Below are 24,283 nucleotides of genomic sequence, written 5' to 3' on the forward strand. Positions count from 1 at the left end.
TTTGATTCCCATCATGGGGCTTGCTCCGTGACACGTCTGAATCTTTAGGGTGTCGGGACTGTTGTCTTAGATTCCCATTTTATTGCATGTTTTACTTAGGGCTGGGGGAAAATGCCAAAATACCGGCTTTATCGTATCGAAAAAATACCGAAAATACCGAATTTTTGGTATACCGTGACTTTCGGTGCGGTATGATACCTTACCGAATGATTCTGGTAAGGTAACGGTATGAATTTTCAAATACTGCGGTATATCGGTATACCTCTGCATACCGAAATTCGGTATATACCGTAAATTAAGGTATATACCGTAAACTAATGTATATACCACAAAAATATAAACACAATCATATATAAAATATACTCCCTCCGTCCACCATTAGGAGTCTCATTTATGGCCGACACGAGTTTTAAGAAATGTTAAGAAAAGTGAGTATTTTATATATTTTTAAATTATAAAATCTATTATGAAATATAAATATAATTATGAATAAATTATATTTAATTTATTTTTAAATTTATAAAATATAAATAATATTCTAAAAACTCTAATTTTCTATTTTAATTGATGTTGAAAGTCGGGTATACCGCAAAAGTAAGATATACCGAAATTCGGTATAGTATACCGAAAATGAGGTACGGTATCGGTATGGAAATTCGTCATACCGAAAATAAGGTATACCGAAGTTCGGTATACCGAAAACTTTGGTAAGGTAAAGGTATGACTTTTTCGCATACCGTATTTACGGTAAGGTATACGGTATGATGGTTTCGGTAATGTATACCGTACTTACCCACCCCTAGTTTTACTTTCAGAGTTAGCATAAAATAAGGGAGATATTTGTATATGACTTCGTATTTGATTTTGTTTCCTTAGGGGCCTTCATATTTGATTTTATTTTTGTCTTGCGAATTGGTCTTGAATTTATAATCAGATCGAATGGGTTAAAATGATAAATATGGTATTCCTGAAATACAAAGTGTGTGAGGCTGTAAAATTTACTTGACTGTGGAAGTGGGGCTCATGTTTACTTTCCCTTTTTTGGTTATTATATCCACAGCTTTGGATCTGGTGTTTGCTTTCAAGAACATTCCTCGTCCATCAAATCTTTTTTATATATCTTTTGCCACTTTACTACTGCAAGAATCCATTACACTTCCTAACATTTGATAATCCAAAAACCGGTTTTAGTACTTTAAACAACTGAATCAAATTTGACACACTGAAATACAAGCAATATGCTATCATGAATTGCCTATGTTATTCATGACAACATGTTTTTTTTTGCACTAATCATTTACTAGTATTGATAAATCCTAACTTTTTAACCATGAATGTAAAAAGTGCTTAGTCCTCTATAGTCCAAAGAGGGAAAAAAGTTGTGAATACAATAATACTTTTTCTTATTCTTGTTATAGTCACACACCCTTTTTGTTTCCTTACATATAAAAGCCATTCCACATTTCACAATTAGAGAGGCACATGGTTTTTGCAAACATGGCAAATTACTTGAACTCCACAGAAGCCATACTCATGGGTGCTCTCTCCACTCTCCCTCCTCCCCATCTCTCTCACCTCTCCCACTCCATCTCCGCCCTCTTCCGGCGCCACCTCCGCCGCCTCGTGGCCCTCCTCTCCTACCCGACCCTCTTCACCCTGACTCTCCGCCACCTCCAATCCCTCTCCCTCCACCACAAGTCCCTCCTCGTCGCCCGCCACCTCCTCTCCAACCTCACCCTCCTCACCCACGCCATCCGAAACCCCACCGCCGCCCCTCCGCCGCCGCCCTCCGCCGCCCACATGAAGCTCAGAGACCTCGACGCCGTCCTCCTCCTCCTCCTCCTCTGCGAGCTCCACCAGCACGACCCCAACTTCCTCGACGCCCCGCCCTCGTGGTGGCGCGCCATCCTCGCCGGCTACGTCTCCGACGCCGTCCTGAGGCTCTCGAGACTCGGCGGCTGCTCCGACGGAGAGGCTCTGGTCCAGTTCGTCGAGTCCGTGAGAAGATGCTGGAATTTGGTGGGCGTGATGGGATGCGGCGGCGGCGGGGAGGAGGGGAAGGAGGGGAGGGAGGAGGCGGCGTCGGCGGCGGCGGTGGTGGCGCTGCCGTCGGTGGTGGTGAAGGGAGGGGAGGAGTGTGTGATATGTAGGGAGGAGATGAGGGAAGGGAGAGATGTGTGTGAGTTGCCATGCAACCATTTGTTTCATTGGATTTGCATATTGCGGTGGCTCAAGAAGAGGAATACTTGCCCTTGCTGCCGCCACCGCCTCCCCACCGACGATCTCCGCCGCGAGATCGACCGCCTCTTGGAGGAGCTCGCCGTGATCGCCTCTTGTGAGAGTACATGAGTTTTCCAATTACTAAATGTAATGTGTGATGAGATATTGTGAAATTCATTGCGAAATCAGTTAGATGGAATGGTATAATAGAATTAGAGATGATGATGTAAATCATGTAACAATGCATTATTAGAATTACGCAGTGTAGTTTTTTTATGTGATTGTTTTATTTTTACCAACGATATGATTACTAATGCTTTACCAATTCCGTGATTAATTGCAACGGACCACTTTTAGTTTCTAGATATGTTTTGTGATTTGATGTTACATTTTTATAAAAATTAAATATGTCATTATATAATATTCTTAATAATATCCTACAAAATTGGTGGTTTGGCCATATGTAAATGACACACGTGTCAAAATACACATACACATGTAAAATATAGTCTGACATAATTATTTATCTCGAAAATATATTGTAAAAATATTATGGAAGTCATAAATAAATGTGTATAAAGAATGGTTGAGAAGAAAGAGATGTAGAAGGATGAACATCAACCATTATAGATAAAAACATGAGTTTGTGGTTTAGGTCAATGTTAGCTGGTAGAGAGAGTGATGTCCAGAAATCGTCGAATTTTCAAGTGATGTCAACCACAATAAATATGTGTTCAATAATTTCCATCATATCCATCTATTTATTAATTTATAGTAGTTTGACATACGGATATATACTTGATTGATTGCAAATATATATTGTTCGCAGCTAAATTCCTTATACATACAGTATTGGTTAATTAATTACTGGGTTAATCACATTTTATCACATGAATTTCCAGCTAGCTAGTTCAATTTATAGCCTTAGCAATCGAAAATACTAGTATTTAGACTAGCATTCTCCGTAATCTGATTTATTGTCCGTTTGAGGCTTTGAGTTGTGGTGTTAATTGACAATTTTAAATTAATTATTGTACCAATGATGTCGTTTTGAGTTGTTGACTGTCAGTCCCATATCCGCCCTTGCTAGTTTGATACCTGAGTCGAGCGCCGAGTACCCTCACCCAAAATAGCTAATGATTATAAAATATTATTTTCTGAATCTTTTAACTCCATCGAACCAACTGTTGTAATTTACACACAAGAACCACATGATACTTACTACTAAACGAGAACTGCTGTGATTTATAAATTCAACTACCAAGAATCCCTCAAAAATATATTCCAATACCATTTCAATAGATTCCGATTCCATTTGCATAATACCGAACGGGCATTTTTATTGTTTTAACTTTTGCCTATATATTAAATATTTCAACTTAGTAAAATACGTCATGCACGAATATAAATAATTAGAATATAAACGAAAAAAATGTAAATCAATTAACAATTTAAGCCCACGTAAATGGGCCTATCACTAACATCATATCATGCAGCCCAACCAGCGTGTTTGAATCAAGTCGAATAGTAGTTCAGAACCTGTAGCTTTGTGGACTCATCAAAGTTTTTGAAAGGTCCGCTGATTACAAGATAAATTACTTCCCTTTCTTCCTAATAATTTATCACTATTTACTTTTACATATATATTAAGAAATACTTTATACTCCGTATAATATAATGGAAATAAGTGGTGAATTTTGGATACAGACAAAAATGTAAATAAGTAACAAATGTTTTATCATCTTCGTAATAATTTATCACTATTTAATTTTATATGAATTTTAAGAAATACTTAATATAATAGAATGAAAGTAAGTGATTAATTTTGGGAACGAGTAAAAATGTAAATAAGTAACAAATGTTCAGAGACATATTAAGAATTGAGGAGTACCTAATGTCAAATACCATTATCCTATTTTGATACTACGAAAGTGGACCTTTGGCTTTCACTATAACTTAAAGAGTGAACTACAAAAATAGTCCATGAATTATGCGTTTATCTCGCCAATGAACTCTAGATTTAAAAAATATCCCAGACAACCCTGAACTAAGCGTTTATCTCGAAAATGGTCATTTTTCATTGTTTCGTGATTTAAAATACCCTTTTTGGGGGGGGGGGGTTGGGCAATTTGGTCTTTTTCCATTTTAAATCTGATATTATTTCATGATGTACTAAATCCGATATTATTTCAAAATTATCATTCTTCTTTCCTTTTGCCATCCTTCACTCTATTTCTTTATTTCAATATTAGATTTATTTTATAAAATTTAATTTTAAATTTTGATTTTTAAATATCAATAAATTTTTTTAATTATTAAAATTACTATTAAATAACAAATTAATAGTTTTAATCAATATTTGACAGTGTCTAATATTTAATCAATAAGGTAAAGGTACGATGACACCTTAGTTTTAATCATAAATAGATCATATAATACGATTTATTCCGAAATAAATATGCATATAATGTAAGACTAATATAATTTTCGTTTATTAATTTGAAAACAATCAAAATTAATTAGAAAATTTCAACAAAAATTCTCGTACATCAAATTTTTAGTCAACTTCATAATATTTTTAGTCAAATTCTCATATACATTAGATGCATATTTATTGCAAAATAAATCATGTTATATGATCTATTTATGATTAAAACTATTAAATATTGATTAAAACTAAGGTGTAGTCGCACCTTTACCTTGTTGATTAAATATTACACACTATCAAATATTGATTAAAACTATTAATTTGTTATTTAATAGTAATTTTAATAATTAAAATTTTTTATTGATATTTAAAAATTGAAATTTAAAATTTAATTTTATAAAATTAAATCTAATATTGAAATAAAGAAACAAAGTGAAAGATGATAAAATGAAAGAAGAATGATAATTTTAAAATAATATCAGATTTAGTCCATCACTGAAATAATATTAGATTTAAAATGTAAAAAAGCCAAATTGTCAAAACTCCCCAAAACCCCCCAAAAGGGTATTTTTGTCTAAAAAATGACCATTTTCAAGATAAACGCTTAGTCCAGAGTTGTCTGAGGATATTTTTAAAGTTCAGGATTCATTGGCGAGATAAACGTATAGTTCAGAGACTATTTTTGTAGTTCACTCTAACTTAAAATATCTGGTATTATGAAGATAGGAAGTCGTGATATAGATAAATAAGACTTGGAGTGCAGTGCAATCTATCTACTTTTGACAAGCCTATAAATTAAAATTATGCAAAGTAAATTGTTAAAAAGTTGAAGTATAATAATCAAACCTTGGAGTATAATAATTTAATTTTAAAGAAATGAAGTCAATTATTACAGGCAGGCCCAGTTAGTGTATTGTCCAGAAATTGTATCCAAACATTGCTTCTGAGCGAAGGTTAGAGGCAGAGGTCTCGATGTTACCAAAATCATAACAATGTATGAAACGAGGCCCTTTTGTTACACGTCGCCAAACATGATACTTCATCATTATTCATCAACTAGTGTGTGCCATACAATCATTCGTTTATTGTAGTCTTGTAGTTTCAATATAGATTTTCGTTTAAAATATTTATACAAATCAGATTTACAATCTAATTTGGTTCGGGTATTCGATGTCTTTAACTCGAGAATCAAATAGTATAAAACTAGAAATTATGTTTTCAAACTTATTTTATCTTCACTCTAGACCTAATTTATATAGACTGGAATGATATTTATTACCCATTATTTTTTGTTCAACTTATGAGACATATGAAATGTGTTTGAATATTGTGCGGTTTTTGTGTAACTTATTACTTACGTGAATTAAAATACTAACATTACTATATTTAAATGACTACCTCTAAAACAGTTTCACTCAATAACTTGAGCCAGGAGAACATAATCGAAAAGTTTGAATTATCAAGCACACTGGGAAATCATAAAATTATTGAAATCTAAACCTTCCAGATCCTGTGACATTGTCTATGCTGGGACTCTGAGTCTGTGATCACTCAATCCTCGAAATATAAGAAGCAACAGATATTTGAGATACTGTATTTATATACATTTATTTGTTTGTTTGTTTACATTGGTAGTTAAATTTGAGGGCACGGGCGAGGAGTGAAAGAGAGGTGGGGGCACCGTCTACGACGTGACTTAACCTAGTCTCAGATTATCTATTTGTCCTCTTCCCATTTCATTATATTCAAAGTATTAACTTCTTATTTAGTATCACTACTCACATTCTCACAATTTAATCGACCCATATCACTATATCACTCAATTTTAAGCTATTTTCAATTAGGGTGATCGGGCTCTTTTTTAAGGTTAAAATAGTAGGCCTTCAATTCTAACCCAACCGATTCCGGGCTAGTCGGCCGGGCCTAACTAAATTTAATGATACTGACTTTCTTAGTAACTAGTATTTTATTTTAGTATTTACGAAAAATATTATATTGTGATTTTTAAAATTGGAACGCTTAATTTCATATTTAGATAAAAAAATTTATCATTTTAACATTAATTTACAAATTAACTGACAATTTTTTTTTCATATGAATGAGTAATAATTAGAGCAAATTTTTATCATAAAAATATAAGTATTAACAAATTTTAAAATTAAATACTAAATACAAACATTGCAGTTAACAAGGCATTCCTATCGGTTTTCGATATATTTTCAAATCGAGCCAATTAGACTTTTATTAATATTTTAGGCTAGTTATTCTCGGTTCTAAACCAATTTATTTTTCTTGGTTTATTTAAATCGGTCTCTCGTTTTTCGGGATTTTTGACATAACTACTCTTCTCAATTCAGTCGTCGGGAATGGTCGAATGTACATACATTATATATATAAATTCTTAAATTGTAGAACAATTTAACGCAAGTTTGTTGAATTGACTTAGTTATATTTGAGTATTTCATTGATAAATTTAATAAAACGGGGCAAGGGCTTGTCTCCCGATAAGATCAAATAACTAACTTAGGGGTTTCTAGTATAAGGGACTTAAATAATATGGCTACTGATGCCTACGCTTTTAAAAGTATCCCCGCATTTAATTGCACATTTCAATAAAATAATGAAATTTACATTTGTTATGTAGCTTGTTCCCATGAAAAATGCATATACACAACTAGTTACCAATTACGAAAAGTATTTACAAGGTTAGAATCGAAAAAATATTTGCAAATCAGAAAAAAAAAATCAAAATACGACACCTATATCTCTTGTTTTCTTTTTCCCCTTCCTTTTCCTTTAAACTTGAATCTTGGTAATAATTTCGAAAAGAAAAAAAAATACAACTGACATTAATGCTTCTTCCCCTATAGGAAAAAGCGGTAAGCTTTTTAATTATCCAAGACTAAATATTTAATTATAAAAAGCGGTAAGCTTATCTGCATAAAGTTGTTTACAAAAATAAAAAAACCGGGCAGTAATTACTGCAATAAATGATCAGTAATAACTATAAGTCATAATACAGAAATAATCTTGATGGAGTAGTATAAAGCCAGGACTCAGGTTTGACTTAAGAACATAAATACTCTTAAATTTATTTTGATCTCTAATTTATTTTGAGCTGCCTTCACGCAATGTCTAAGAATTTCATGATATGAATTAGTCAATTCATAATTTTTAGTATTAAAATTTGTAAGATGAATTCGGTTAGTTTACAGTTTCATATATTAATATAATATTGAGACTGAAATTACGTGCAGATTTAGTATGAATAGTCTGAATTTGGCCAGTTCAAACCATCATTCTATTATTTCGATAAACATAATGAAATCGTTTAAAGGAATTTCAACTGTCTCATTCCTAGATTTTTGTTGAAGAAATTGATTGTAACTTGCCGTTTAAAAGATTTTAAAATGATGAGATAGCAGTAATAAACATTTATGGTGGGTAAGAAGAGGCCAAAGGCTTCCTGACATGTAAAGCCCCAATGATTTTGTAACCTACTTTCTTTATTTCTCTTTTTTGCTACAATTCAATACAGTATTTATTTTATTTCAAAAGTCGAATTATTTATGTATTCTATAAATTCCTCTATATTTTCAACTGTAAACAGAGAAAGCAACTGTTGAGATGGAGATGTTGAAGAACTGAGAATGATGTGGAGTGAAGGAGACAATGCAGATAAATAATGAGGTGAGTTTTCACAGAATTTCATGGCATTGTGTGTGTGTGTGTTGTCTTTTGTTTTTTTAATTCGACCAATTGATGTGATTGATGGTTTAGTGAGAGAAATATGGAAGGAGAAGACAGTGTGAGGACGGTGGATTGCTTGAGAGGAAGACTGCTTGCAGAAAGAGCTGCTTCCAAAAATGCTAAAGAGGAGGAACTACAATTGGAAAATAAGGTATCAAATCAAATGTAGAAACCTGTTAAATTTGGGAATTGTTTATTTTAACTGATTAGTGCGGATTCATTTCACTCAAATTTGGAACCTAATTCAACTGAATGTTATTGTTCTTTTCAATGTCGAAAAAATCACAGTTGATGGAACTAGAAAAGCTGTTGAAACAAGAGGCGAAATCAAGGAACAAAGCTGAGAAGAGGCTGAAATTTCTGATGAAGAAGCTTGAATCCGTGAAAAGTTCTCATTGCTCAGATGAATCAGAATGCATTTCATCCAATCCTTGTTCAATCACCAAAGAAGAACAAGAATGGAAAGAGGAAAAGGATTTGATTGACACACAAAACTGTTCATTTAATCTCAGTGATGACAGCTGCTCCACTGCTGAAGGGGCTTCTTCAATCTCTTGTGCAATTGAATTCAAAGGCAGAATTGTTGAGCAAAGAAATGACACATTTGCGGATTCTTTATCGTCTGCTAGCGAAAAATCGAGTTCGAATGTGGATCAAGGGAGGTGAGCTTCATTCAAGAATCTTTGTTATTGTAGACTACCTTTGAGATCTTTAGTCATAGTGAAACTGTACTAGTGTTTTCTTGCAGCATTAGATCCTCTGCTGATGAGGGCATCAAGCAAAGAAATGGCTTGTTTGAGGATTCTTTGTCATCTGCTAGTGATCAGCACTCAAGTTTAATTACAGATCAGCAGAGGTGAACTTGATTACATGCTTGATTTTGGAACTATAATAATCTTGTTTGAAAACCTCTTTAGCTTAGAAGTGATACATTGGTAGTTTAAACTTGGACTAGTTGTTTTCTTGCAGTGGTGTGTGCTGTCATAGCTTTAGATCTTGTGCTGATGATTCCAACAGCCAAGTAGATGATTCCATGGCTCTAGTTGTGGTTGATACGCCTCAAAGGGAGCATAGGATTGATCCGGTGGCTCTTGATGCTTCAGTGAGGGAGGTGCTCGACACACTGAGGCGGGCAAAGGAGGAACTTCAGAGCTCCATGGTGAGACGGCGGATGAAGATGATGGGAGTTAATGTCAAATCTAGTGCAGTTTTCATATAGAATAAAATGGCTCATGTATTGCTAAATTATTGACAACCTTGTTGGATAATATGCTTGAATGCTACTCTCTGTAGTTTGGATCTTCAGTCATGTTAGAGAAAGTTGAACTGTAGAATAAGATCATATTTCATGTCCCCAAGAGAGGATGAGGTTTCTTTTGGTATTGAGATAGTGGGGGCTTGTTGGATTTTACCGGGCATGTTCATTTTTTGTTTCATACAAAAATCAATTGATAATAGAAAGAGTGAATTACTAACAACTAATTATGTTATATTTCAGTTGATGCTTTTTAAATGAGGCAATTCATATGTGAATATTTTAGTTCTATGTGGCTTCGATTGGCTCTATATGCCTTTGCAAAACATCCTAACATCTAGATAAGCAGCCTAACTGCTTAACCGATAATTTTGGTGCCATAGACCTATAACTAATTTCTCAGGAAAAGAGTTGGGAATCGGCCCATGTTTCTTAAATGACATGTATTATAGCTCAAGCCTTTTTTTTTTTTTTGGCTCATCAAGCTTAAGAAGTTAAGAGCATTACTATTTACACCAATATTGAACTACTTTTGCTTTGTTTAATTTTTCATTCACGTGGAGCATAAGTTGTTACATTATAACTTTTCTTTATTACATTGACCAAAGTTTACCCCCTTCAATAATTCCACTCACATGATTTCACCTGTATTCTACCCCATCAATCAAGCTCACATATGCATAATAGGGAAATGAATAAAGTTCAAGAGATAGCAATGAGCTAGTTGCAGGAATTTCGTGACCGAATTCAAATTTCACAAATTCCATATAAATACTCCCTCCGTCCATGAAAATTTGTCATTTATTTCCATTTTCTTTTATCTTTAAAAATTTGTCACCTTTCACTTTTATCATTTTTTTAGTGTCATTCTACTAACTTATTATCACTTACATTTTATTATAAAACTAATATATAAAAGTAGCACACATCTGTCATTAATTTTTTTCAATCAACTTTCTATTATTAAAACTCATGCCGGATTAATGGTGACGAATTATTAGGAACGGAAGCAGGAATTATAGATTTGAATGATAATTCAACTCAATATTGCGAAGGAGATATTGAGAATGAAGAGACGGCCCAACTACATAATATTGAGAATGAGACGGCCCAACCCAATTCAACGCACACCAGTGCTTTCAACCGTTGGGCACCTCAAAATGGAATATGGAGAGAGAAAGTGAGGGCGCGAAAGAGAGGGAAAATCAGTTAGCTGTTGGAAGAGATGATCAATCGATACTACGGAAACTGCACTCTGTGTCAGTCAATGTATAGCGTCTATGCAATATGCTCACGCTCTATAGGTATGATATTTCTGTAACCTATGAGCTCCAGTTATGCGTTTCCGTTGAATTCATGATTCGAAACTTTTGGAATTTCTTCATTTTCCAGAGAGAGAGACTTGTCACCAATTCGGATAGTCGCTGATGTTGATTGCGTTGTTTTGGTTTGGTATTGTAGGCTCATTAGAGGATTCTGAAGTCTGAGACTGAGTGTAAATTTATCATCATCTGATTCTTCTCCCTTCCGTATTGATTAAATTTTGATTTTCTAGGGTCAGATTTAGGGAGTTCATGAAGAGATCTGGAGTGTAATTAGGGAATGTTGGAAGGTATTTGTATTGGAGGGTGGCTTGATTGAAAAGTAGAGCGTTATGGGCGGTAGTATTAGATTTAGAATTATTGGCAAGTATGTTGCTGTCCTTGTTGAGCAAGCGTACATTATATGATGATTCCAGGTATATTTATGGTCGATTCCTTTTCTGATTAATTTAAGATCTATTCTAGCTCTACAATTTCAATGATGAGGATGTATCTATGATGTACAAGCATACGCATGTGTGAAATGTTGGCAGGGATACCTATGGATTTACTGTGAGACCTCAACATGCCCATAGGTACCGAGAGTACGCCACTATCTACAAGGTAATCCCATCCGTGTACATCTTCTTGGTGAAATGCCAATATGCCTCAGTTTTTCTTTGTGTTTTGTGGTGGCTTGTACTTGAGTTCTTACATTTGCTCATTACAGACCTTTGTAGATTTTATTTGTTATTTATCGTATTTGTTTGATGAGTGCAAGAAATTCTGTCTAGAAAACAGGTGTAGAGTCACACTCGTGCTCCACTAAAAACAATAACACGTAATATTCCAGGAAGAAGAAGAGGAGAGATTGGTGAAATGGAAGGGATTTCTTGTGCAGGAAGAAGAGTCTACAAGGGCTAGTCATGCTAAGGAAGAAGACATTGAACCTGTTGTTTCTGAGGTTACAGAGCAGCCACGTGATCTCGGTGAAATAGCTACTGAGGAAAGTGATGATTCAGCCAAACAATCTGCTGCCATTTCTGAAGTCACTGCTGTTGACAATGTGAGTGGAGAAGATGTGAATTCAAGTGAAAAGAGGTCTGAGGGAAGTTTACCTCCCAATGAAGCTCCAAGTAACCAACCTACAAAGCCCCGTGAGGTGAAGACATGGGCTGATATTAGTTCATCATTAAATTCCTTAGACCATTTGATGAGTTTGCGAATAAAGAAAAATGGGAACATGAAGCGTGAAAAGATAAGATGCGGAAATAATGACCTTCCATCAATAGACGAGGTAGATAGTGGAGGATCTGAACTCGACAGTGAGAGAACTGATAATACAGACACTCCTACAGTAGAAACTAGTTCCAGCGATAAACTACCCCCAGAATCCAGTTTCCCTGGGAAAGAAGAATTAGCATCCCTTGTTCAATTAGGAGTACCTAAGGACCTTAGAGGGGAGGTACAGTTTTACCCTGCACCAAATGTAGTGTTATTGACTTTCCAAGATCTAAAGCTTCTTCATGTTTTTGCACTGAACTGGGCAGGTGTGGCAAGCATTTGTTGGTGTTAGAACTCGCCGAGTTGATAGATATTACCAAGATTTGCTGGCTGTAGAATGTGATTCTAGTAGTGATGGCAAAGAGCATGATAAATCAGCATCTGTAGGGAAGAAATGTGATTTGTCAGAAAAGTTGAAGAAGCAGATTGAGAAGGTCGTTAGCTGCATGGCTCCTGGACTTTATCGTTCAATCTTTTTGATTCGTAGGTGCTGCTTCTTTTAGGATTCATCTAGGATGGTCTTCCATTGCAATATCCCGCCAGATGGATGCTTTAACTTTGTTAACTTTGGCATAGAATTCCATCCATTGTTGAACATTTTAGTTCTCTCTTTAAATTGGAGTCAACATTCTGTTACTAAAGGCTATTTCTATCATGCCTTGTCATTGTTTCTAAAAGACTGATCTTCTTGTCTGCTTGCTTCAGGATCTGCCTCGAACATTTCCAGGCCATCCTGCATTGAATGAAAATGGCAGGAACTCATTGCGGCGTGTGCTCTCAGCATATGCTCTGCATAATCCCTCAGTTGGGTATTGCCAGGTGAGTGCCTGCTTTAGTGTTATCGTATTTGGAGTGAAATGAACAAGTAAAAAAGATGAAAAAAAATCTTCACATAGATATGGTATGAGGTGAAGTATGAACATTGAAGAAGAAATTAGAAGCAGGATGTGATTTATCATCTAGCAAGATGATTTACCAAATGTACGTATTAGAAGATAACATTAACAATTGAAGAGAGTGGAAAAATTGTGTCTATTATAATATAATCAAGAATATTACTTTCATAAGCACATATAGGTGTATGCTATCTATATGTTTTAAAGTAGAAGGAAAAGTTACAAATTAGGAAACTGGTAGATAAAAGTTATTTGCAGTGAAAACTTCCGATGATTTCTGTAATCTGGATGTCATCGGAAACATCGTGGAAAAATGTTAGTGTTACGAGAGCATAGCTGAAAAAAAGAATACAAGTCCTGTAACAAGATGGGAGAATACAAGTTGTAATATTCTTCACATACTCTGTTTGCAAGATGAATTCTTGCTTCTGCATAATTAAGTCGAACTTCACTAAGATTTTTTATTTTATTTATTATTATATTCAGTTTTTCTCCTTTGTTACCATTACATTTTCAGGCAATGAACTTTTTTGCTGGCTTATTACTTCTGATGATGCCAGAGGAAAATGCTTTCTGGTAACTTTCAAGCTTTACATCATCCTGTTTGGACATGCATGAACTTTGGTAACTTAGGAAGGGAAAAAGATCATATCATCATCATGTAGATATTATTGGTATTTCCTCTAGGATAATTTCCTTTCCCTTTGTTATTGAAATACTAAAATAGAGGAAGTACGAATGTTGTTCTTAATTTTTGCTTGACAAGTTTGAGCTAAAGTAGTTCATCAGTAAACCAAACATTCAAAATATATTTTGGCAGAAGCTGACGGTTCATTCTATCTTATTTTAATTACTATCTCAGTGCTACAAAACCAGCAGTACCATTGTTATGTTGTTTCGAGAGTATTCATTAACCATCAACACTATTCTTATTGATAGGAGATTGAGCTGTTTATGCATTGAAATTGTTATTAACAGGATTTACTTAAGTTTCCATGTATGCAAGGATACATTTTATTTACTTCCAGTTCTTCATGCAAGATGGTCAGGAGCTCTAAATATCCTATGGTTTTTGTGAAATCATTCCGTCAAAACAATAGATTGGATAAGTTTACCATGCATATTCATCTTTAAGAAAGAAATCTCATAATAATAGATGGTTGCCTGTTACCTCAGTACCTGTACTTGAGCATCATATGTAGTTATGCCTGAACTTCCCTTTCAAGAACTCATGTCTCCAACCAAATGGCATGTTGGCAGTTCTCTTATCTTAACACATGACCATCTCATATATTACTCTGTTTCTTAAGGTTCCTATATCTTTGTTACTCCACCGTCATGTCATCTGCCTTGTCTCAATAAATGAAAATATTTGTTTTTACAGCAACATCTACTCATGCAGAAATAATAATGAATGGGTTAATTTTTATCTACTAGTCTTTCACAAACATTTCAGGACACTGGTGGGTATAATCGATGATTACTTTGAGGGTTGTTTCTCACAAGAAATGATAGAATCCCAGGTTTGCGTCTCGACAAGTATCATTTCTGGAACGTGCTCATGTTAACAGAAGCCTTAAATTTTTGTTACTTCATAGGTTGACCAGCTTGTTTTTGAGGACTTGATGCGTGAAAGGTTCCCTAAACTAGGTTTTTGCTATACAAAAAGCTAAAAACTTTTCTCATATGGCTTTGTTACGCATATTAGCTATACAAGTCCCTCATCAATTCCAGTTGGCTGCAGTAAATCATCTTGATTACTTGGGAGTTGAAGTGGCATGGATATTGGGCCTTGGTTCCTATCAATCTTTGTAAGCACGCTTCCATGGGAAAGTGGTGGTGTGCTTTTTATTGTTTCACTTAACAGGCTGAAATACATTACTTCCCAACATAGCTCAACTCTACACTATCTTGCCCTAATTTCAGTTCTTCGAGTGTGGGATGTGATCCTGTTTGAAGGAAACCGTGTCATGCTCTTTCGAACTGCACTTGCTTTGATGGATTTATATGGTACATGTTACATATTTTATGAATAGTTTTAGTTTGAGACATTGAATTATTTTCGCTTTGATATACAGGACCCGCTCTAGTTACAACGAAGGATGCTGGAGACGTCATAATTTTATTGCAAACACTTACTGGTTCCACATTTGATAGCAGCCAACTTGTCTTAACTGCTTGTATGGGTTTCTTGGCCATTACTGAAGATCGACTGCATGAACTGAGACAGATGCATAGGCCATCTGTAGTTTCGACATTCAAAGAACGAGCCAAAGGGTGTAAAAGTTTCAAAGATCCTAAAGGTCTCGCAACTAAGTTATACAGCTTCAAGCATGATCGTGGATCAATAGTAAAAGAAAACGAGACAGAAGCAGGCTTGAATGATGATACGGATATGTTATTTATATGTGGGTGTAGATGAAAACAATCAAACTATCGTGACAGGGGAAAGATGATACAGGAAATAATGTGTCCGGAAATAGCGATGGCCACCAGCAAGAATAGAAAGAAGAAAATTACAAAAACTATAGTGAAATTTATGTTGCTAGAAAATGATGAAATTGAAAGGGAAACGCTCATGCATACTGCAGTTTTTTGAGATCGTTCAAGTTTGTATATAGACGATGAGGTCATAAACAATGTCCGTTATCTGGAATGTTTGAAGATTTTGATTTTACATATCTGATCACAATTTACAGAGACTACTTGTTGGAGAGTATGGTACTAATACGTTTTAGAACAAAAAAAAAATTAAAATGCCAATTTTGTAATATAGTAGGTATTTCTTTCGTGAAAATTGCTTACTGTATATGAATTTGTAACAAATTATTGAAAATCAACTTTATTTTCCTTTTATCAGCAAGACATCATTTTAGACTTTAGTGATAGAAAGCAAACAAACATGGCCAAATAATTTTAATAGTGCCTGGTATAGCTGTTCGCAATCAATGTGGTATTTACAGTATTAAAAAAACAATCAGATTGTAACAAATGCTGTATTAAATTATTTACGATAATTTGAGATTTTACGTGTAGTTATGTACATACATATGATGGTAACATTTATACATACTCACAGCAATTTAGAAATAAATAAATTGCCCATGTCAAAAACATTGTTAATAAATAATGGATGTCGAATATAGTACCCTTTTAACATGTTGGTGATTTAATTATTACACTTGAAAATGAGATAAAAATTGAACAAACTTGCCGCAACCTCAATCGATAAATAATCTTACAACATAGTAGTTGGAAAGCGAAAAAGAGGCCGTTCACCAGCATTACTGCACAGTGCACTCATAGTTTTGTTATTTTTCCCATGTCGAGAATAAATGGTATTGTGTAAAAATATCAAAACTTCTGTTGTCTGCAAAACTTGAAGCATGCAACTCCACATGCCAAGAAAACCTATACTGTCGCCGACTGTTTCTCCTCGTTTTCGTCAAGGTTCAGTGCTTCCAGCAGCTTTGGCAATGACTCTGGGATACCACCGGGAATAACAAACTCGAGCAGTTTCCCTTGACGACGGTAGAAGTCCTCCACCGGCTGACTCTGCATTGTCCAAAGGAAATTGAATTCAGTAAAAAGATGGACTAGAAGTAAAAGCTAAGGCCGTGATCACAAGACTGATCAAACGATATTCTACAAGGTTATACTAAATAGATGGACTTTTGAACCCAAGAATTACTTGTGAAATCGGAAGGGAAAAAAGTACTACCTTTTCAGTGTACACAGCTAGCCTCTGTTTTACAATACTTTCGGTATCGTCAGAACGAGTAATGAGCTTTGAAGCACAGTGGGGAGGAGGGAGAAGGGGGTCCATGTATATGTCTGGATTCCCATTCTCACCCTTGACATCGATTGTTGCCACATTGAAGTTCTTCCCACATTGACTGCAAATTCTTCTTCCCAGGCATTTATCTATTAGTACTTGTTCAGGAAGCTTCAGATTTACCACCAGATCAATGTCGGTTACATCATTTAATATTTCCTGCATAATAGGGAAGGTTAGTTACTCAGCATCTCAATAGATAACAGACAAATTTGTACACAAATGAGGAAAAACTGCCAATTTGGGTAGAACATATTTGGTGGTAAAACACAACATTCACGGAGTGGAGTATATTGTTAGAAAAACACATAATGCATAAGTAAGTGGATATGGAGTACATATCCTTTCTGACGATTACCCACCATAGCCCAAAGCATTTGGGACCAACAAAAATGACTATACTTCAATTCTTTTGACAATATTGACAAGTAAATTTTGATAGCAAAATGACTATGAGTGTAGCATGAGAGGGATAAAATTGTCATGTTTCTCGGTTAATGATAAATGGCAAATGGCCCTTTGTCAGTGACTATAGTTTTCAGAACTTCTGAGCTACAAACATTATTTTGAAAAATGATTTTAAAAAAATGCATTAAATGCAGCTTTAAGACTACCAGGTGAGAGATGCAATATCTTAAACAATCACAATCGTGCCAATATAAGTGTGTTCACATGACGCAGAGGAAACACTATAGAGGTCTTTCAAACCATAGTGTTTTCATGGAATTGAGGTTGTTTCCTCCCACGAAATGCTAAATAACACTCCTATTGGATTCCAACACTCATGTGGAGTAAATGAATTAAGTCTTTCAGAGAACCATTGATGATCATATCTTTAATAACTAGAAATATCCTACTTCTTCTCCTATTTCGACCCAGTTCAGAAAATCACTTGAAGAAACTTGCAGGGAAGCAATAATTCCTGAACTAAAGTGAGAGTGTTCCACTACAATGCTTCAGATGCTAGCACCACTACGATTTGGAACAAAACCTTTATCATATCATGTAGTCACTGATTTCACCTACTTCATAAAATATCACAACCGCTTCAATTTGCACAAAGAAAAATCACTCACCGCCTGTCTAACTGTGCGAGGAAAACCATCAAGTATGAATCCAGATTCTCCCTTGGATTCTCCAGATTCAAGCCTCTTCGATAATAAATTAATAATTATCTCATCCGATACCAGTTTGCCTTGGTTCACAATTTCTTCCAGCTACAACAAAGAGATCCAACAATTCAGCTAAGCAACCTCAACCAACACCAATTCCCATCACACTAAATAGACATAAACAAAAACAACACAGCATGGGAGATTCAACCTTGCACCAAAACTATAAACTTGATTACAATTCACTAGAGTGTCAATTTTTTCCAACTACTTTTAACACATCTCAAACTCCACAAATTTCACCCAAGTTATTTTGTGAGTATTCCAAAACATAATTGGAAATTTGAAATCACAGAACATATGCATTCAAATTCCACGATCCCACTCAATAAATTCAAGCACAAACCAAAACATCACCACATGAAAATGCACCACACCTGCTTGGACATAGGGCCGGAGGAATTGAGCTCTTCGCGGACGAGATCGCCGGTTGCGATGTGCGGAACGCCGAGGAGAACAGAGAGGCGGCTGGCGTAGGTGCCTTTTCCGACGCCGGGGCAGCCGAGGAACACCCACTGGACATTTCTGGCCTTGGGATCTACACGGGGAGGGGAGGGCTGGGGTTTGAATTCGGTAGCGGCCGCCGAAGAGAGGGACCTCCGGATTGAGAAGACCGCCGATGAGGATCTGAAGAGGCGGGTCATAGCCGCCATTGGTGGTGGTGGAAACGAGGGTTTGGCCGGCGGCGCTCGAGCTGAATCGAGAAGGGTAGAAAAGGAGATGTGTCGTGTTTTTTTCTAGGCTTTATGTTTTACAAACGGCGGAGATTCCTTTCAGATTCGGTATTTTCTATTTTTAGATTAAGCATTCTTTTCCGGATCAAATAACCTTCTACATTTAGATTTAGCTATTTCGTGTATAACCCTCCATCTTTATGCGGTAGTGGTTACGTTTCTTTTCGGCATGTAATTCAAGAAAAATTATGTTAAGAGCATCCGCAATAGCATGAATTAGCAAATAAGCTAGTATTAGGACTAGCCAAAAACACTTCCTGCCACATCACTGGGACTTCTCATAGTCTGCTACAGCATCAGGACTTTCTACGACCCAGTAATCGGCTAGTATTAGAACTAGCAACGCCCTAGCCAATCAAACAAATTCACAAATACGGAATCAAAAGAGAATAGCTCTCGTCCACCGTGCGTTCGTCCGTCCCGTTCGCCGAGTCCAATAGCGGACGTCCGCAACGCTCGAGCCACTAGTCGGTGGCTAGGGCGTGCGTTCCGCCTATTGCGGATGTTCTAAGTGAATTAAGTAAAAGAAGCATAAAGTAGGAAATGGAAAAGATAGCGAAATAAAGAAAGAATAAAGTAAGAAAAAGTAAATAAAACGAGAAGAAATGTATTGACCTTTACTAACAAGGAAAATGACTCAACTATTATGGAACGTACAAATATGAAAATGACTTCACTACTGAGGGAGTACAAAATGTCAAAATCGTAATCAACTTTTATATAGTCTAAGTTCTACGATTTGTAATTTCACTCTAATCAAAATTAAGGTGGCAAAATTAAAGGAAAATAGCCGCTATTTTTGTTAATGTAGGTAGTTTCTGATTTTTTCTCATAAATTTTGATGGATTGTGTCAATTTTTTACTACGAAATTTCCAACAATGTAACAAATCTTAAATGTCATTTTTAATCATATATTGATCTATTGGGATGTTGTGTGGCTTGCAACTGATCATGAATTCACGATGATGTTGATGATCATGATGATCTGGACATGGATGAATCAAACGAACTGGAAGCTAGCCTATCGAAACAACATTAGAGATGAAAGAACCAGCTGACATTGTGTGATCCTGGGCTAGGCAGTACAGTCAAGGCTTTACACCCATTTTTAACTCAGCCTGTCAGCGGTCGAAGAATGCTTGCTCAATTGGGACAGTCACCTCCGCTGAAAGCTGCATTGCACGTGAGGGAGAGAGATATGAGCTATAATTTCCTTGTGCCTGGTCCAGTTGTTACACCATATATATTGCTAAGTATGGTGTAAGAAGCTGATTCTTCAAGTGATGTTGGTTTATTTCTTTTCTGTCTGTCAGTGGTGCTAATTGAAAATAACAAGCATTACACTTACTTGAAATCTTGATACGACATCTAAGATGTTTGAACTGAATCGTTACCTTTTAATCTCTGAAGTAAATAATCATACCATCCAGAGTTTTTTTTTTTCATTTTGCTCATATATGTAGCAAAATGTAGAATATTTCCACTAGAAGGAATTTACAGAATTGGAAGATGAAAGGGTTCATTTAAGGGGGTAAAGAATTGTATAGACAAGAAGAAAAGTAACAATGATAATCGCTCCAAACAGAGTAAACCTTGGACTAGTCCATAGCATAAGATTCGATCTCTCGCTTCTTTTTATGGGGTCCACCTCCTCCGACAGCGGATACTCCGACCGCCTCGGGTTCCAGCTCACGTATTTGTTTGGTGAGAAACCTGAGAACAATGTGTTCTTTCCTTTCTTTTTGAAGCTGGTCCATGCTTTATCCCAGTCTCTTGAGGATTTATCTTCTGCAAAAAGATGTCAGTAACTACTTCGCTAGTCTTGCCATCCTACTCAGAAACTTATGGCTCAATACATAATGAACTTAAGTTCTGGCCAGACCATTAAGCTCTAGATGGACATAATAGGCTTTGGCAAGGTTATCAATCATATAAAAATAAAGGCAAGTCCGATGTATATCTATGTTTTGTTCACAAAGTGGCAGTACCTCCTATACATTTTCCAACAGTTTCCTGCGCTATGATCTTTGTGAGAAAATCTGATGTTTATGATGCATCACCATTATATTCCACTCACATGACACATAAATTTCACATACCTATTACCTTGGGGAGGAAATATAACACAAGCACAAATAAATACATCAACCTTACTATAAATTGACACAGTTACAAATGAATGTTTTACTTAAGAGGAACACAGCAGACGAATGTATTCGGAAGCGCAGAAAAGTTGTCGGATGCACATGTATCCAGGAGAAACCGTTAGCATCAACACATTAGGTCCAAAACAATTCCAACATTTGGATAAAATTAAGTTCTTTTCCGTGAAGGGGATGAAGCCTATAACGATAACCTACTGATCCAAGTCTTGTGAACAGTATCTCTGGACTCACAACACTGCATAAGTTTACTCAGCATTGAGCAAGATTTGTACCGTGTCTACATTGAAAGTTACTATGGTAGGACTCAATTGGGAGGGTTTGAGCGTCTTAAATAAGGTTCCTAGAGAACTTTGGTGTTCCTAGAGAAACAAACACTGACAAATGCAACATCTTATAAAGAAAAAGTGGAAAACATAATCCTATTTGGCTGTGAAACTACAATGGATAATCCTATTTGAAAGTGCATCAAGATCAATTAAGCTTCTCAAATTCTCACTGATAGGCATCCTATGTTTTTGTAAACCATGTAATTTGTAGGTTGAACAAAGGGACCAAGAACACCATAACAGAGGCTCCTTGCAATTCGAAATCTATTCCCAGCCAAATCAAACATTGCACACGCAAAATCAGTAAAACCTAACAAACCATCAAATCGACGCAACTATTCACGCAAAAAACTAGCTAGGCCCCAAAAAAAACCCATCAAACCCCCAAACACAAACAAAACAAATCATTGAGTCCTCGAACAAACACCTAGCAATCAGGATTTAGCATTCAGTGAAAACGGGTGAAGTTAATATGAGTGTGGGTACACTTACCGTTGTTAGTGTTATCGTTATTTTGCTGGGGAGGCGGCCCTCTGACGCAGCGCGGTTTCAGAAATTTGGAATTTGATGTGAGATTGAGACGAGTGTGAGAATAAAGGCTTCCGATTCGAAGTCGAATATCCATGGCTGCTTCAATGGATTCTGCAATTTTCAGCCGCAGAATAATTTTTGGTTATAAGCTTCAAACCGGTGTGGAGTGAGTGATTGAGGAAATCGCATTTCCCACACTGCGATTTAAGTTGGTTATTATTGTTGGGAAAATTATTTGTTGGTGTAGTAGTACAAAATTACATCCAAACACTTTTCCAGAAAAAAAATGCATAAATAAATCGGTAAATGGATCAATAAATTAAATTATTTTTAGTTGTGACGGTTTTTTATAGTTTAAATTTATCATTGAACTATTGAGCATCAGTAAATCAAAATTTTCACCATATTCCATCAACAGTCTACATACGTTATTTTCCTCAAACTTCAACAACATCACGCCACAACTTAATTAAAATAAAAAATTGTAAACATAACAAAAAGACTTTATTACTTTATCACTAAATCAAAAACCTAAACAACTAACATTTGCCAGTTCTCCTTAGTAATCGACAATATATTTTGTGCTAGCATCATAGAATACTGAATACATGTTGATCAGCATTGCATCTCCGATAAAGCCACGTTCTCTTTATACTTTGTGAGTTGAGGGTCCACCGTGCTGTAATGTGCGGAGAAGACGCACAAGACCACCACACAGTCACGGCCCTACATCGCTCCCTGCATGTATGTACCAGATGCGGCCCACACCTCCCCGATAATGCAGGGCTGAATCGGACCTTAGAATTGCTGTCCGAAAAATGTCAATTTAATTCAAATCATTGACATCCTAGATTTTTTTAAAATGAATTAGTAGTACTATAAGTTTAGATGACATTTTATGATATTTTGTAATGACACTATACTAGGTTAACTAAAAAAAAAAAAAAAAAGAGAGATTTTACCGAGTACATATTACCAAGCACAATGTGTTCTTGGAAAATACTGAACACTCTTTTGCTTATACACCGAGTACATTGGCGCTCGGAAATGAGCATTTTTGTAGTGGTATTTAATGACGTTTTTAAAAGATTTAAGTGTTAGAATGACATTCTGTTTGGCATATTAATTCTAATGTTATAAAATGATAATTTTTTAGTTAATTTCAAATTTTATACAGTATAGATTAAATTCGTATCATTTCTATGCTTCTAGCTAGGGATTGATAGTTAATTGCTTTACCTTCATGAGAAATAAAAGTAAAGATGTATGAGTTAAGATATGAAATACAATAATTATGGTAAAATCCAAAAATCAGATATAGAAAATTATGACATAAAGAGATTATATTAAAAATTATATTCTGAAATTTAATTATAATATAATTGAACTCAAGTATGTGACACCGTACTTTTTCCATGTATGCAACAAAACAATAAATCAAGATATTACAATTATTATTTTATAATTTTCTTATAACTAACTGATCAGATATTGCAATTATCATTATAATTTTTTAAGAAAACAATATATATCTCAATTTGAAAAAAGATTTTTTCGAGAAAAGAGTGAAAATAAAAAATGAAATTCTGGAAAGTTATAGAAAGAAGCGAGACAATATCGGAGATTTTCTTTATTTCAGAGACCATATTAAATACTCCCTCCGTCCTATGCTACTCGCACTTTTCATTTTAGGCCGTAAATTTGAGATTGATTTTTTTGTGTAATTAAATTAGAATTTTAAGTGTAATGAGACGTCACTTAATAAAAGACCTCTTAACTTAAACTAACATATTAATTAAATGCATTAATTCTAACTTAAACTATAAATAATGTAAGGAGTTTGTGACGTGCCGAAAAGTAAAAGTGCAAGTAACATGGGACGGAGGAGTACTAATATAGTGTTTACTTATGGAAGATATGATGCGTGAATATTGGGTCCCCTGGAGATTTATCCTAAATTTACTTACCATAACTGAATTAATGTATTATATCCACTAATCTAATCTCCTGACAACAAAAGCAATCACGCGGCTTTATCCCTAATTAAGAGCATAATGAGTTGTAATAGGATTAGGAGAGGTATATAATACAACTCTAAACCTAGTTTGTGCTTGATCGTAGTAGTATATATGTAATCAATCCGGTCATTTCACAAAATTAATCTGAGTTTGTTTGTTGTGTTTCGAAATTGGAATTGATTGGTATGGCAGTAATGGCCGGATTAGGAACTGCTTATTTGGTGGACTACATGTATTCGAGCGATGATCCGAACGACGACGAATACTTGATTCTGGAGGAGATCAGCCGGGGCACTTACGGTGTGGTGTACAAAGCTCGGAACGAGAAAACGGGAGAGATCGTGGCGATGAAGGAGGAGGTGGGCGG

The 24,283-nt window shown here is 35.4% G+C and overlaps 4 protein-coding genes and 1 pseudogene across 5 annotated transcripts; 3 read left to right on the top strand and 2 right to left on the bottom strand.

The window, feature by feature from the left end:
• The first annotated feature begins 1,431 nt into the window (after positions 1-1,431).
• LOC125201460 (E3 ubiquitin-protein ligase SGR9, amyloplastic) lies at positions 1,432-2,496 on the top strand. The gene has a single exon (XM_048099581.1). The coding sequence runs from the start codon at positions 1,483-1,485 to the stop codon at positions 2,347-2,349; it is 867 nt and encodes a 288-aa protein (XP_047955538.1). The 5' UTR covers positions 1,432-1,482; the 3' UTR covers positions 2,350-2,496.
• Positions 2,497-8,121: 5,625 nt separating this feature from the next.
• Positions 8,122-9,809, top strand: LOC125201461. 2 transcript variants are annotated; one of them, XM_048099582.1, is made up of 6 exons: positions 8,122-8,140; positions 8,259-8,338; positions 8,429-8,549; positions 8,687-9,060; positions 9,147-9,254; positions 9,368-9,809. In XM_048099582.1, the coding sequence occupies exons 2-6, from the start codon at positions 8,334-8,336 to the stop codon at positions 9,615-9,617; spliced, it is 858 nt and encodes a 285-aa protein (XP_047955539.1). In that variant the 5' UTR covers positions 8,122-8,140; positions 8,259-8,333; the 3' UTR covers positions 9,618-9,809. The 2 variants fall into 2 exon arrangements, with proteins under 2 accessions (XP_047955539.1, XP_047955540.1); XM_048099583.1 differs by lacking the exon at positions 8,122-8,140 and having other exon boundaries at positions 8,217-8,338; positions 9,153-9,254.
• Positions 9,810-10,851: 1,042 nt separating this feature from the next.
• On the top strand, positions 10,852-15,811 carry LOC125201462 (annotated as a pseudogene).
• Positions 15,812-16,334: 523 nt separating this feature from the next.
• On the bottom strand, positions 16,335-18,878 carry LOC125202582 (adenylate kinase-like). Its single transcript, XM_048101009.1, has 4 exons — positions 18,519-18,878; positions 18,046-18,186; positions 16,856-17,128; positions 16,335-16,689 (listed from the first exon to the last, which is right to left on the bottom strand). Exons 1-4 carry the CDS (start codon positions 18,792-18,794, stop codon positions 16,546-16,548), a joined length of 834 nt encoding a protein of 277 aa, XP_047956966.1. The 5' UTR covers positions 18,795-18,878; the 3' UTR covers positions 16,335-16,545.
• A 1,372-nt stretch (positions 18,879-20,250) lies between these two features.
• LOC125214934 lies at positions 20,251-22,091 on the bottom strand. Its single transcript, XM_048116174.1, has 2 exons — positions 21,860-22,091; positions 20,251-20,664 (listed from the first exon to the last, which is right to left on the bottom strand). The coding sequence occupies exons 1-2, from the start codon at positions 21,990-21,992 to the stop codon at positions 20,396-20,398; spliced, it is 402 nt and encodes a 133-aa protein (XP_047972131.1). The 5' UTR covers positions 21,993-22,091; the 3' UTR covers positions 20,251-20,395.
• Between the last annotated feature and the right edge of the window lie 2,192 nt (positions 22,092-24,283).

Source organism: Salvia hispanica, chromosome 1, assembly GCF_023119035.1.
Source record: "Salvia hispanica cultivar TCC Black 2014 chromosome 1, UniMelb_Shisp_WGS_1.0, whole genome shotgun sequence".
In the NCBI taxonomy this organism is placed as follows: Eukaryota; Viridiplantae; Streptophyta; class Magnoliopsida; order Lamiales; family Lamiaceae; genus Salvia; species Salvia hispanica.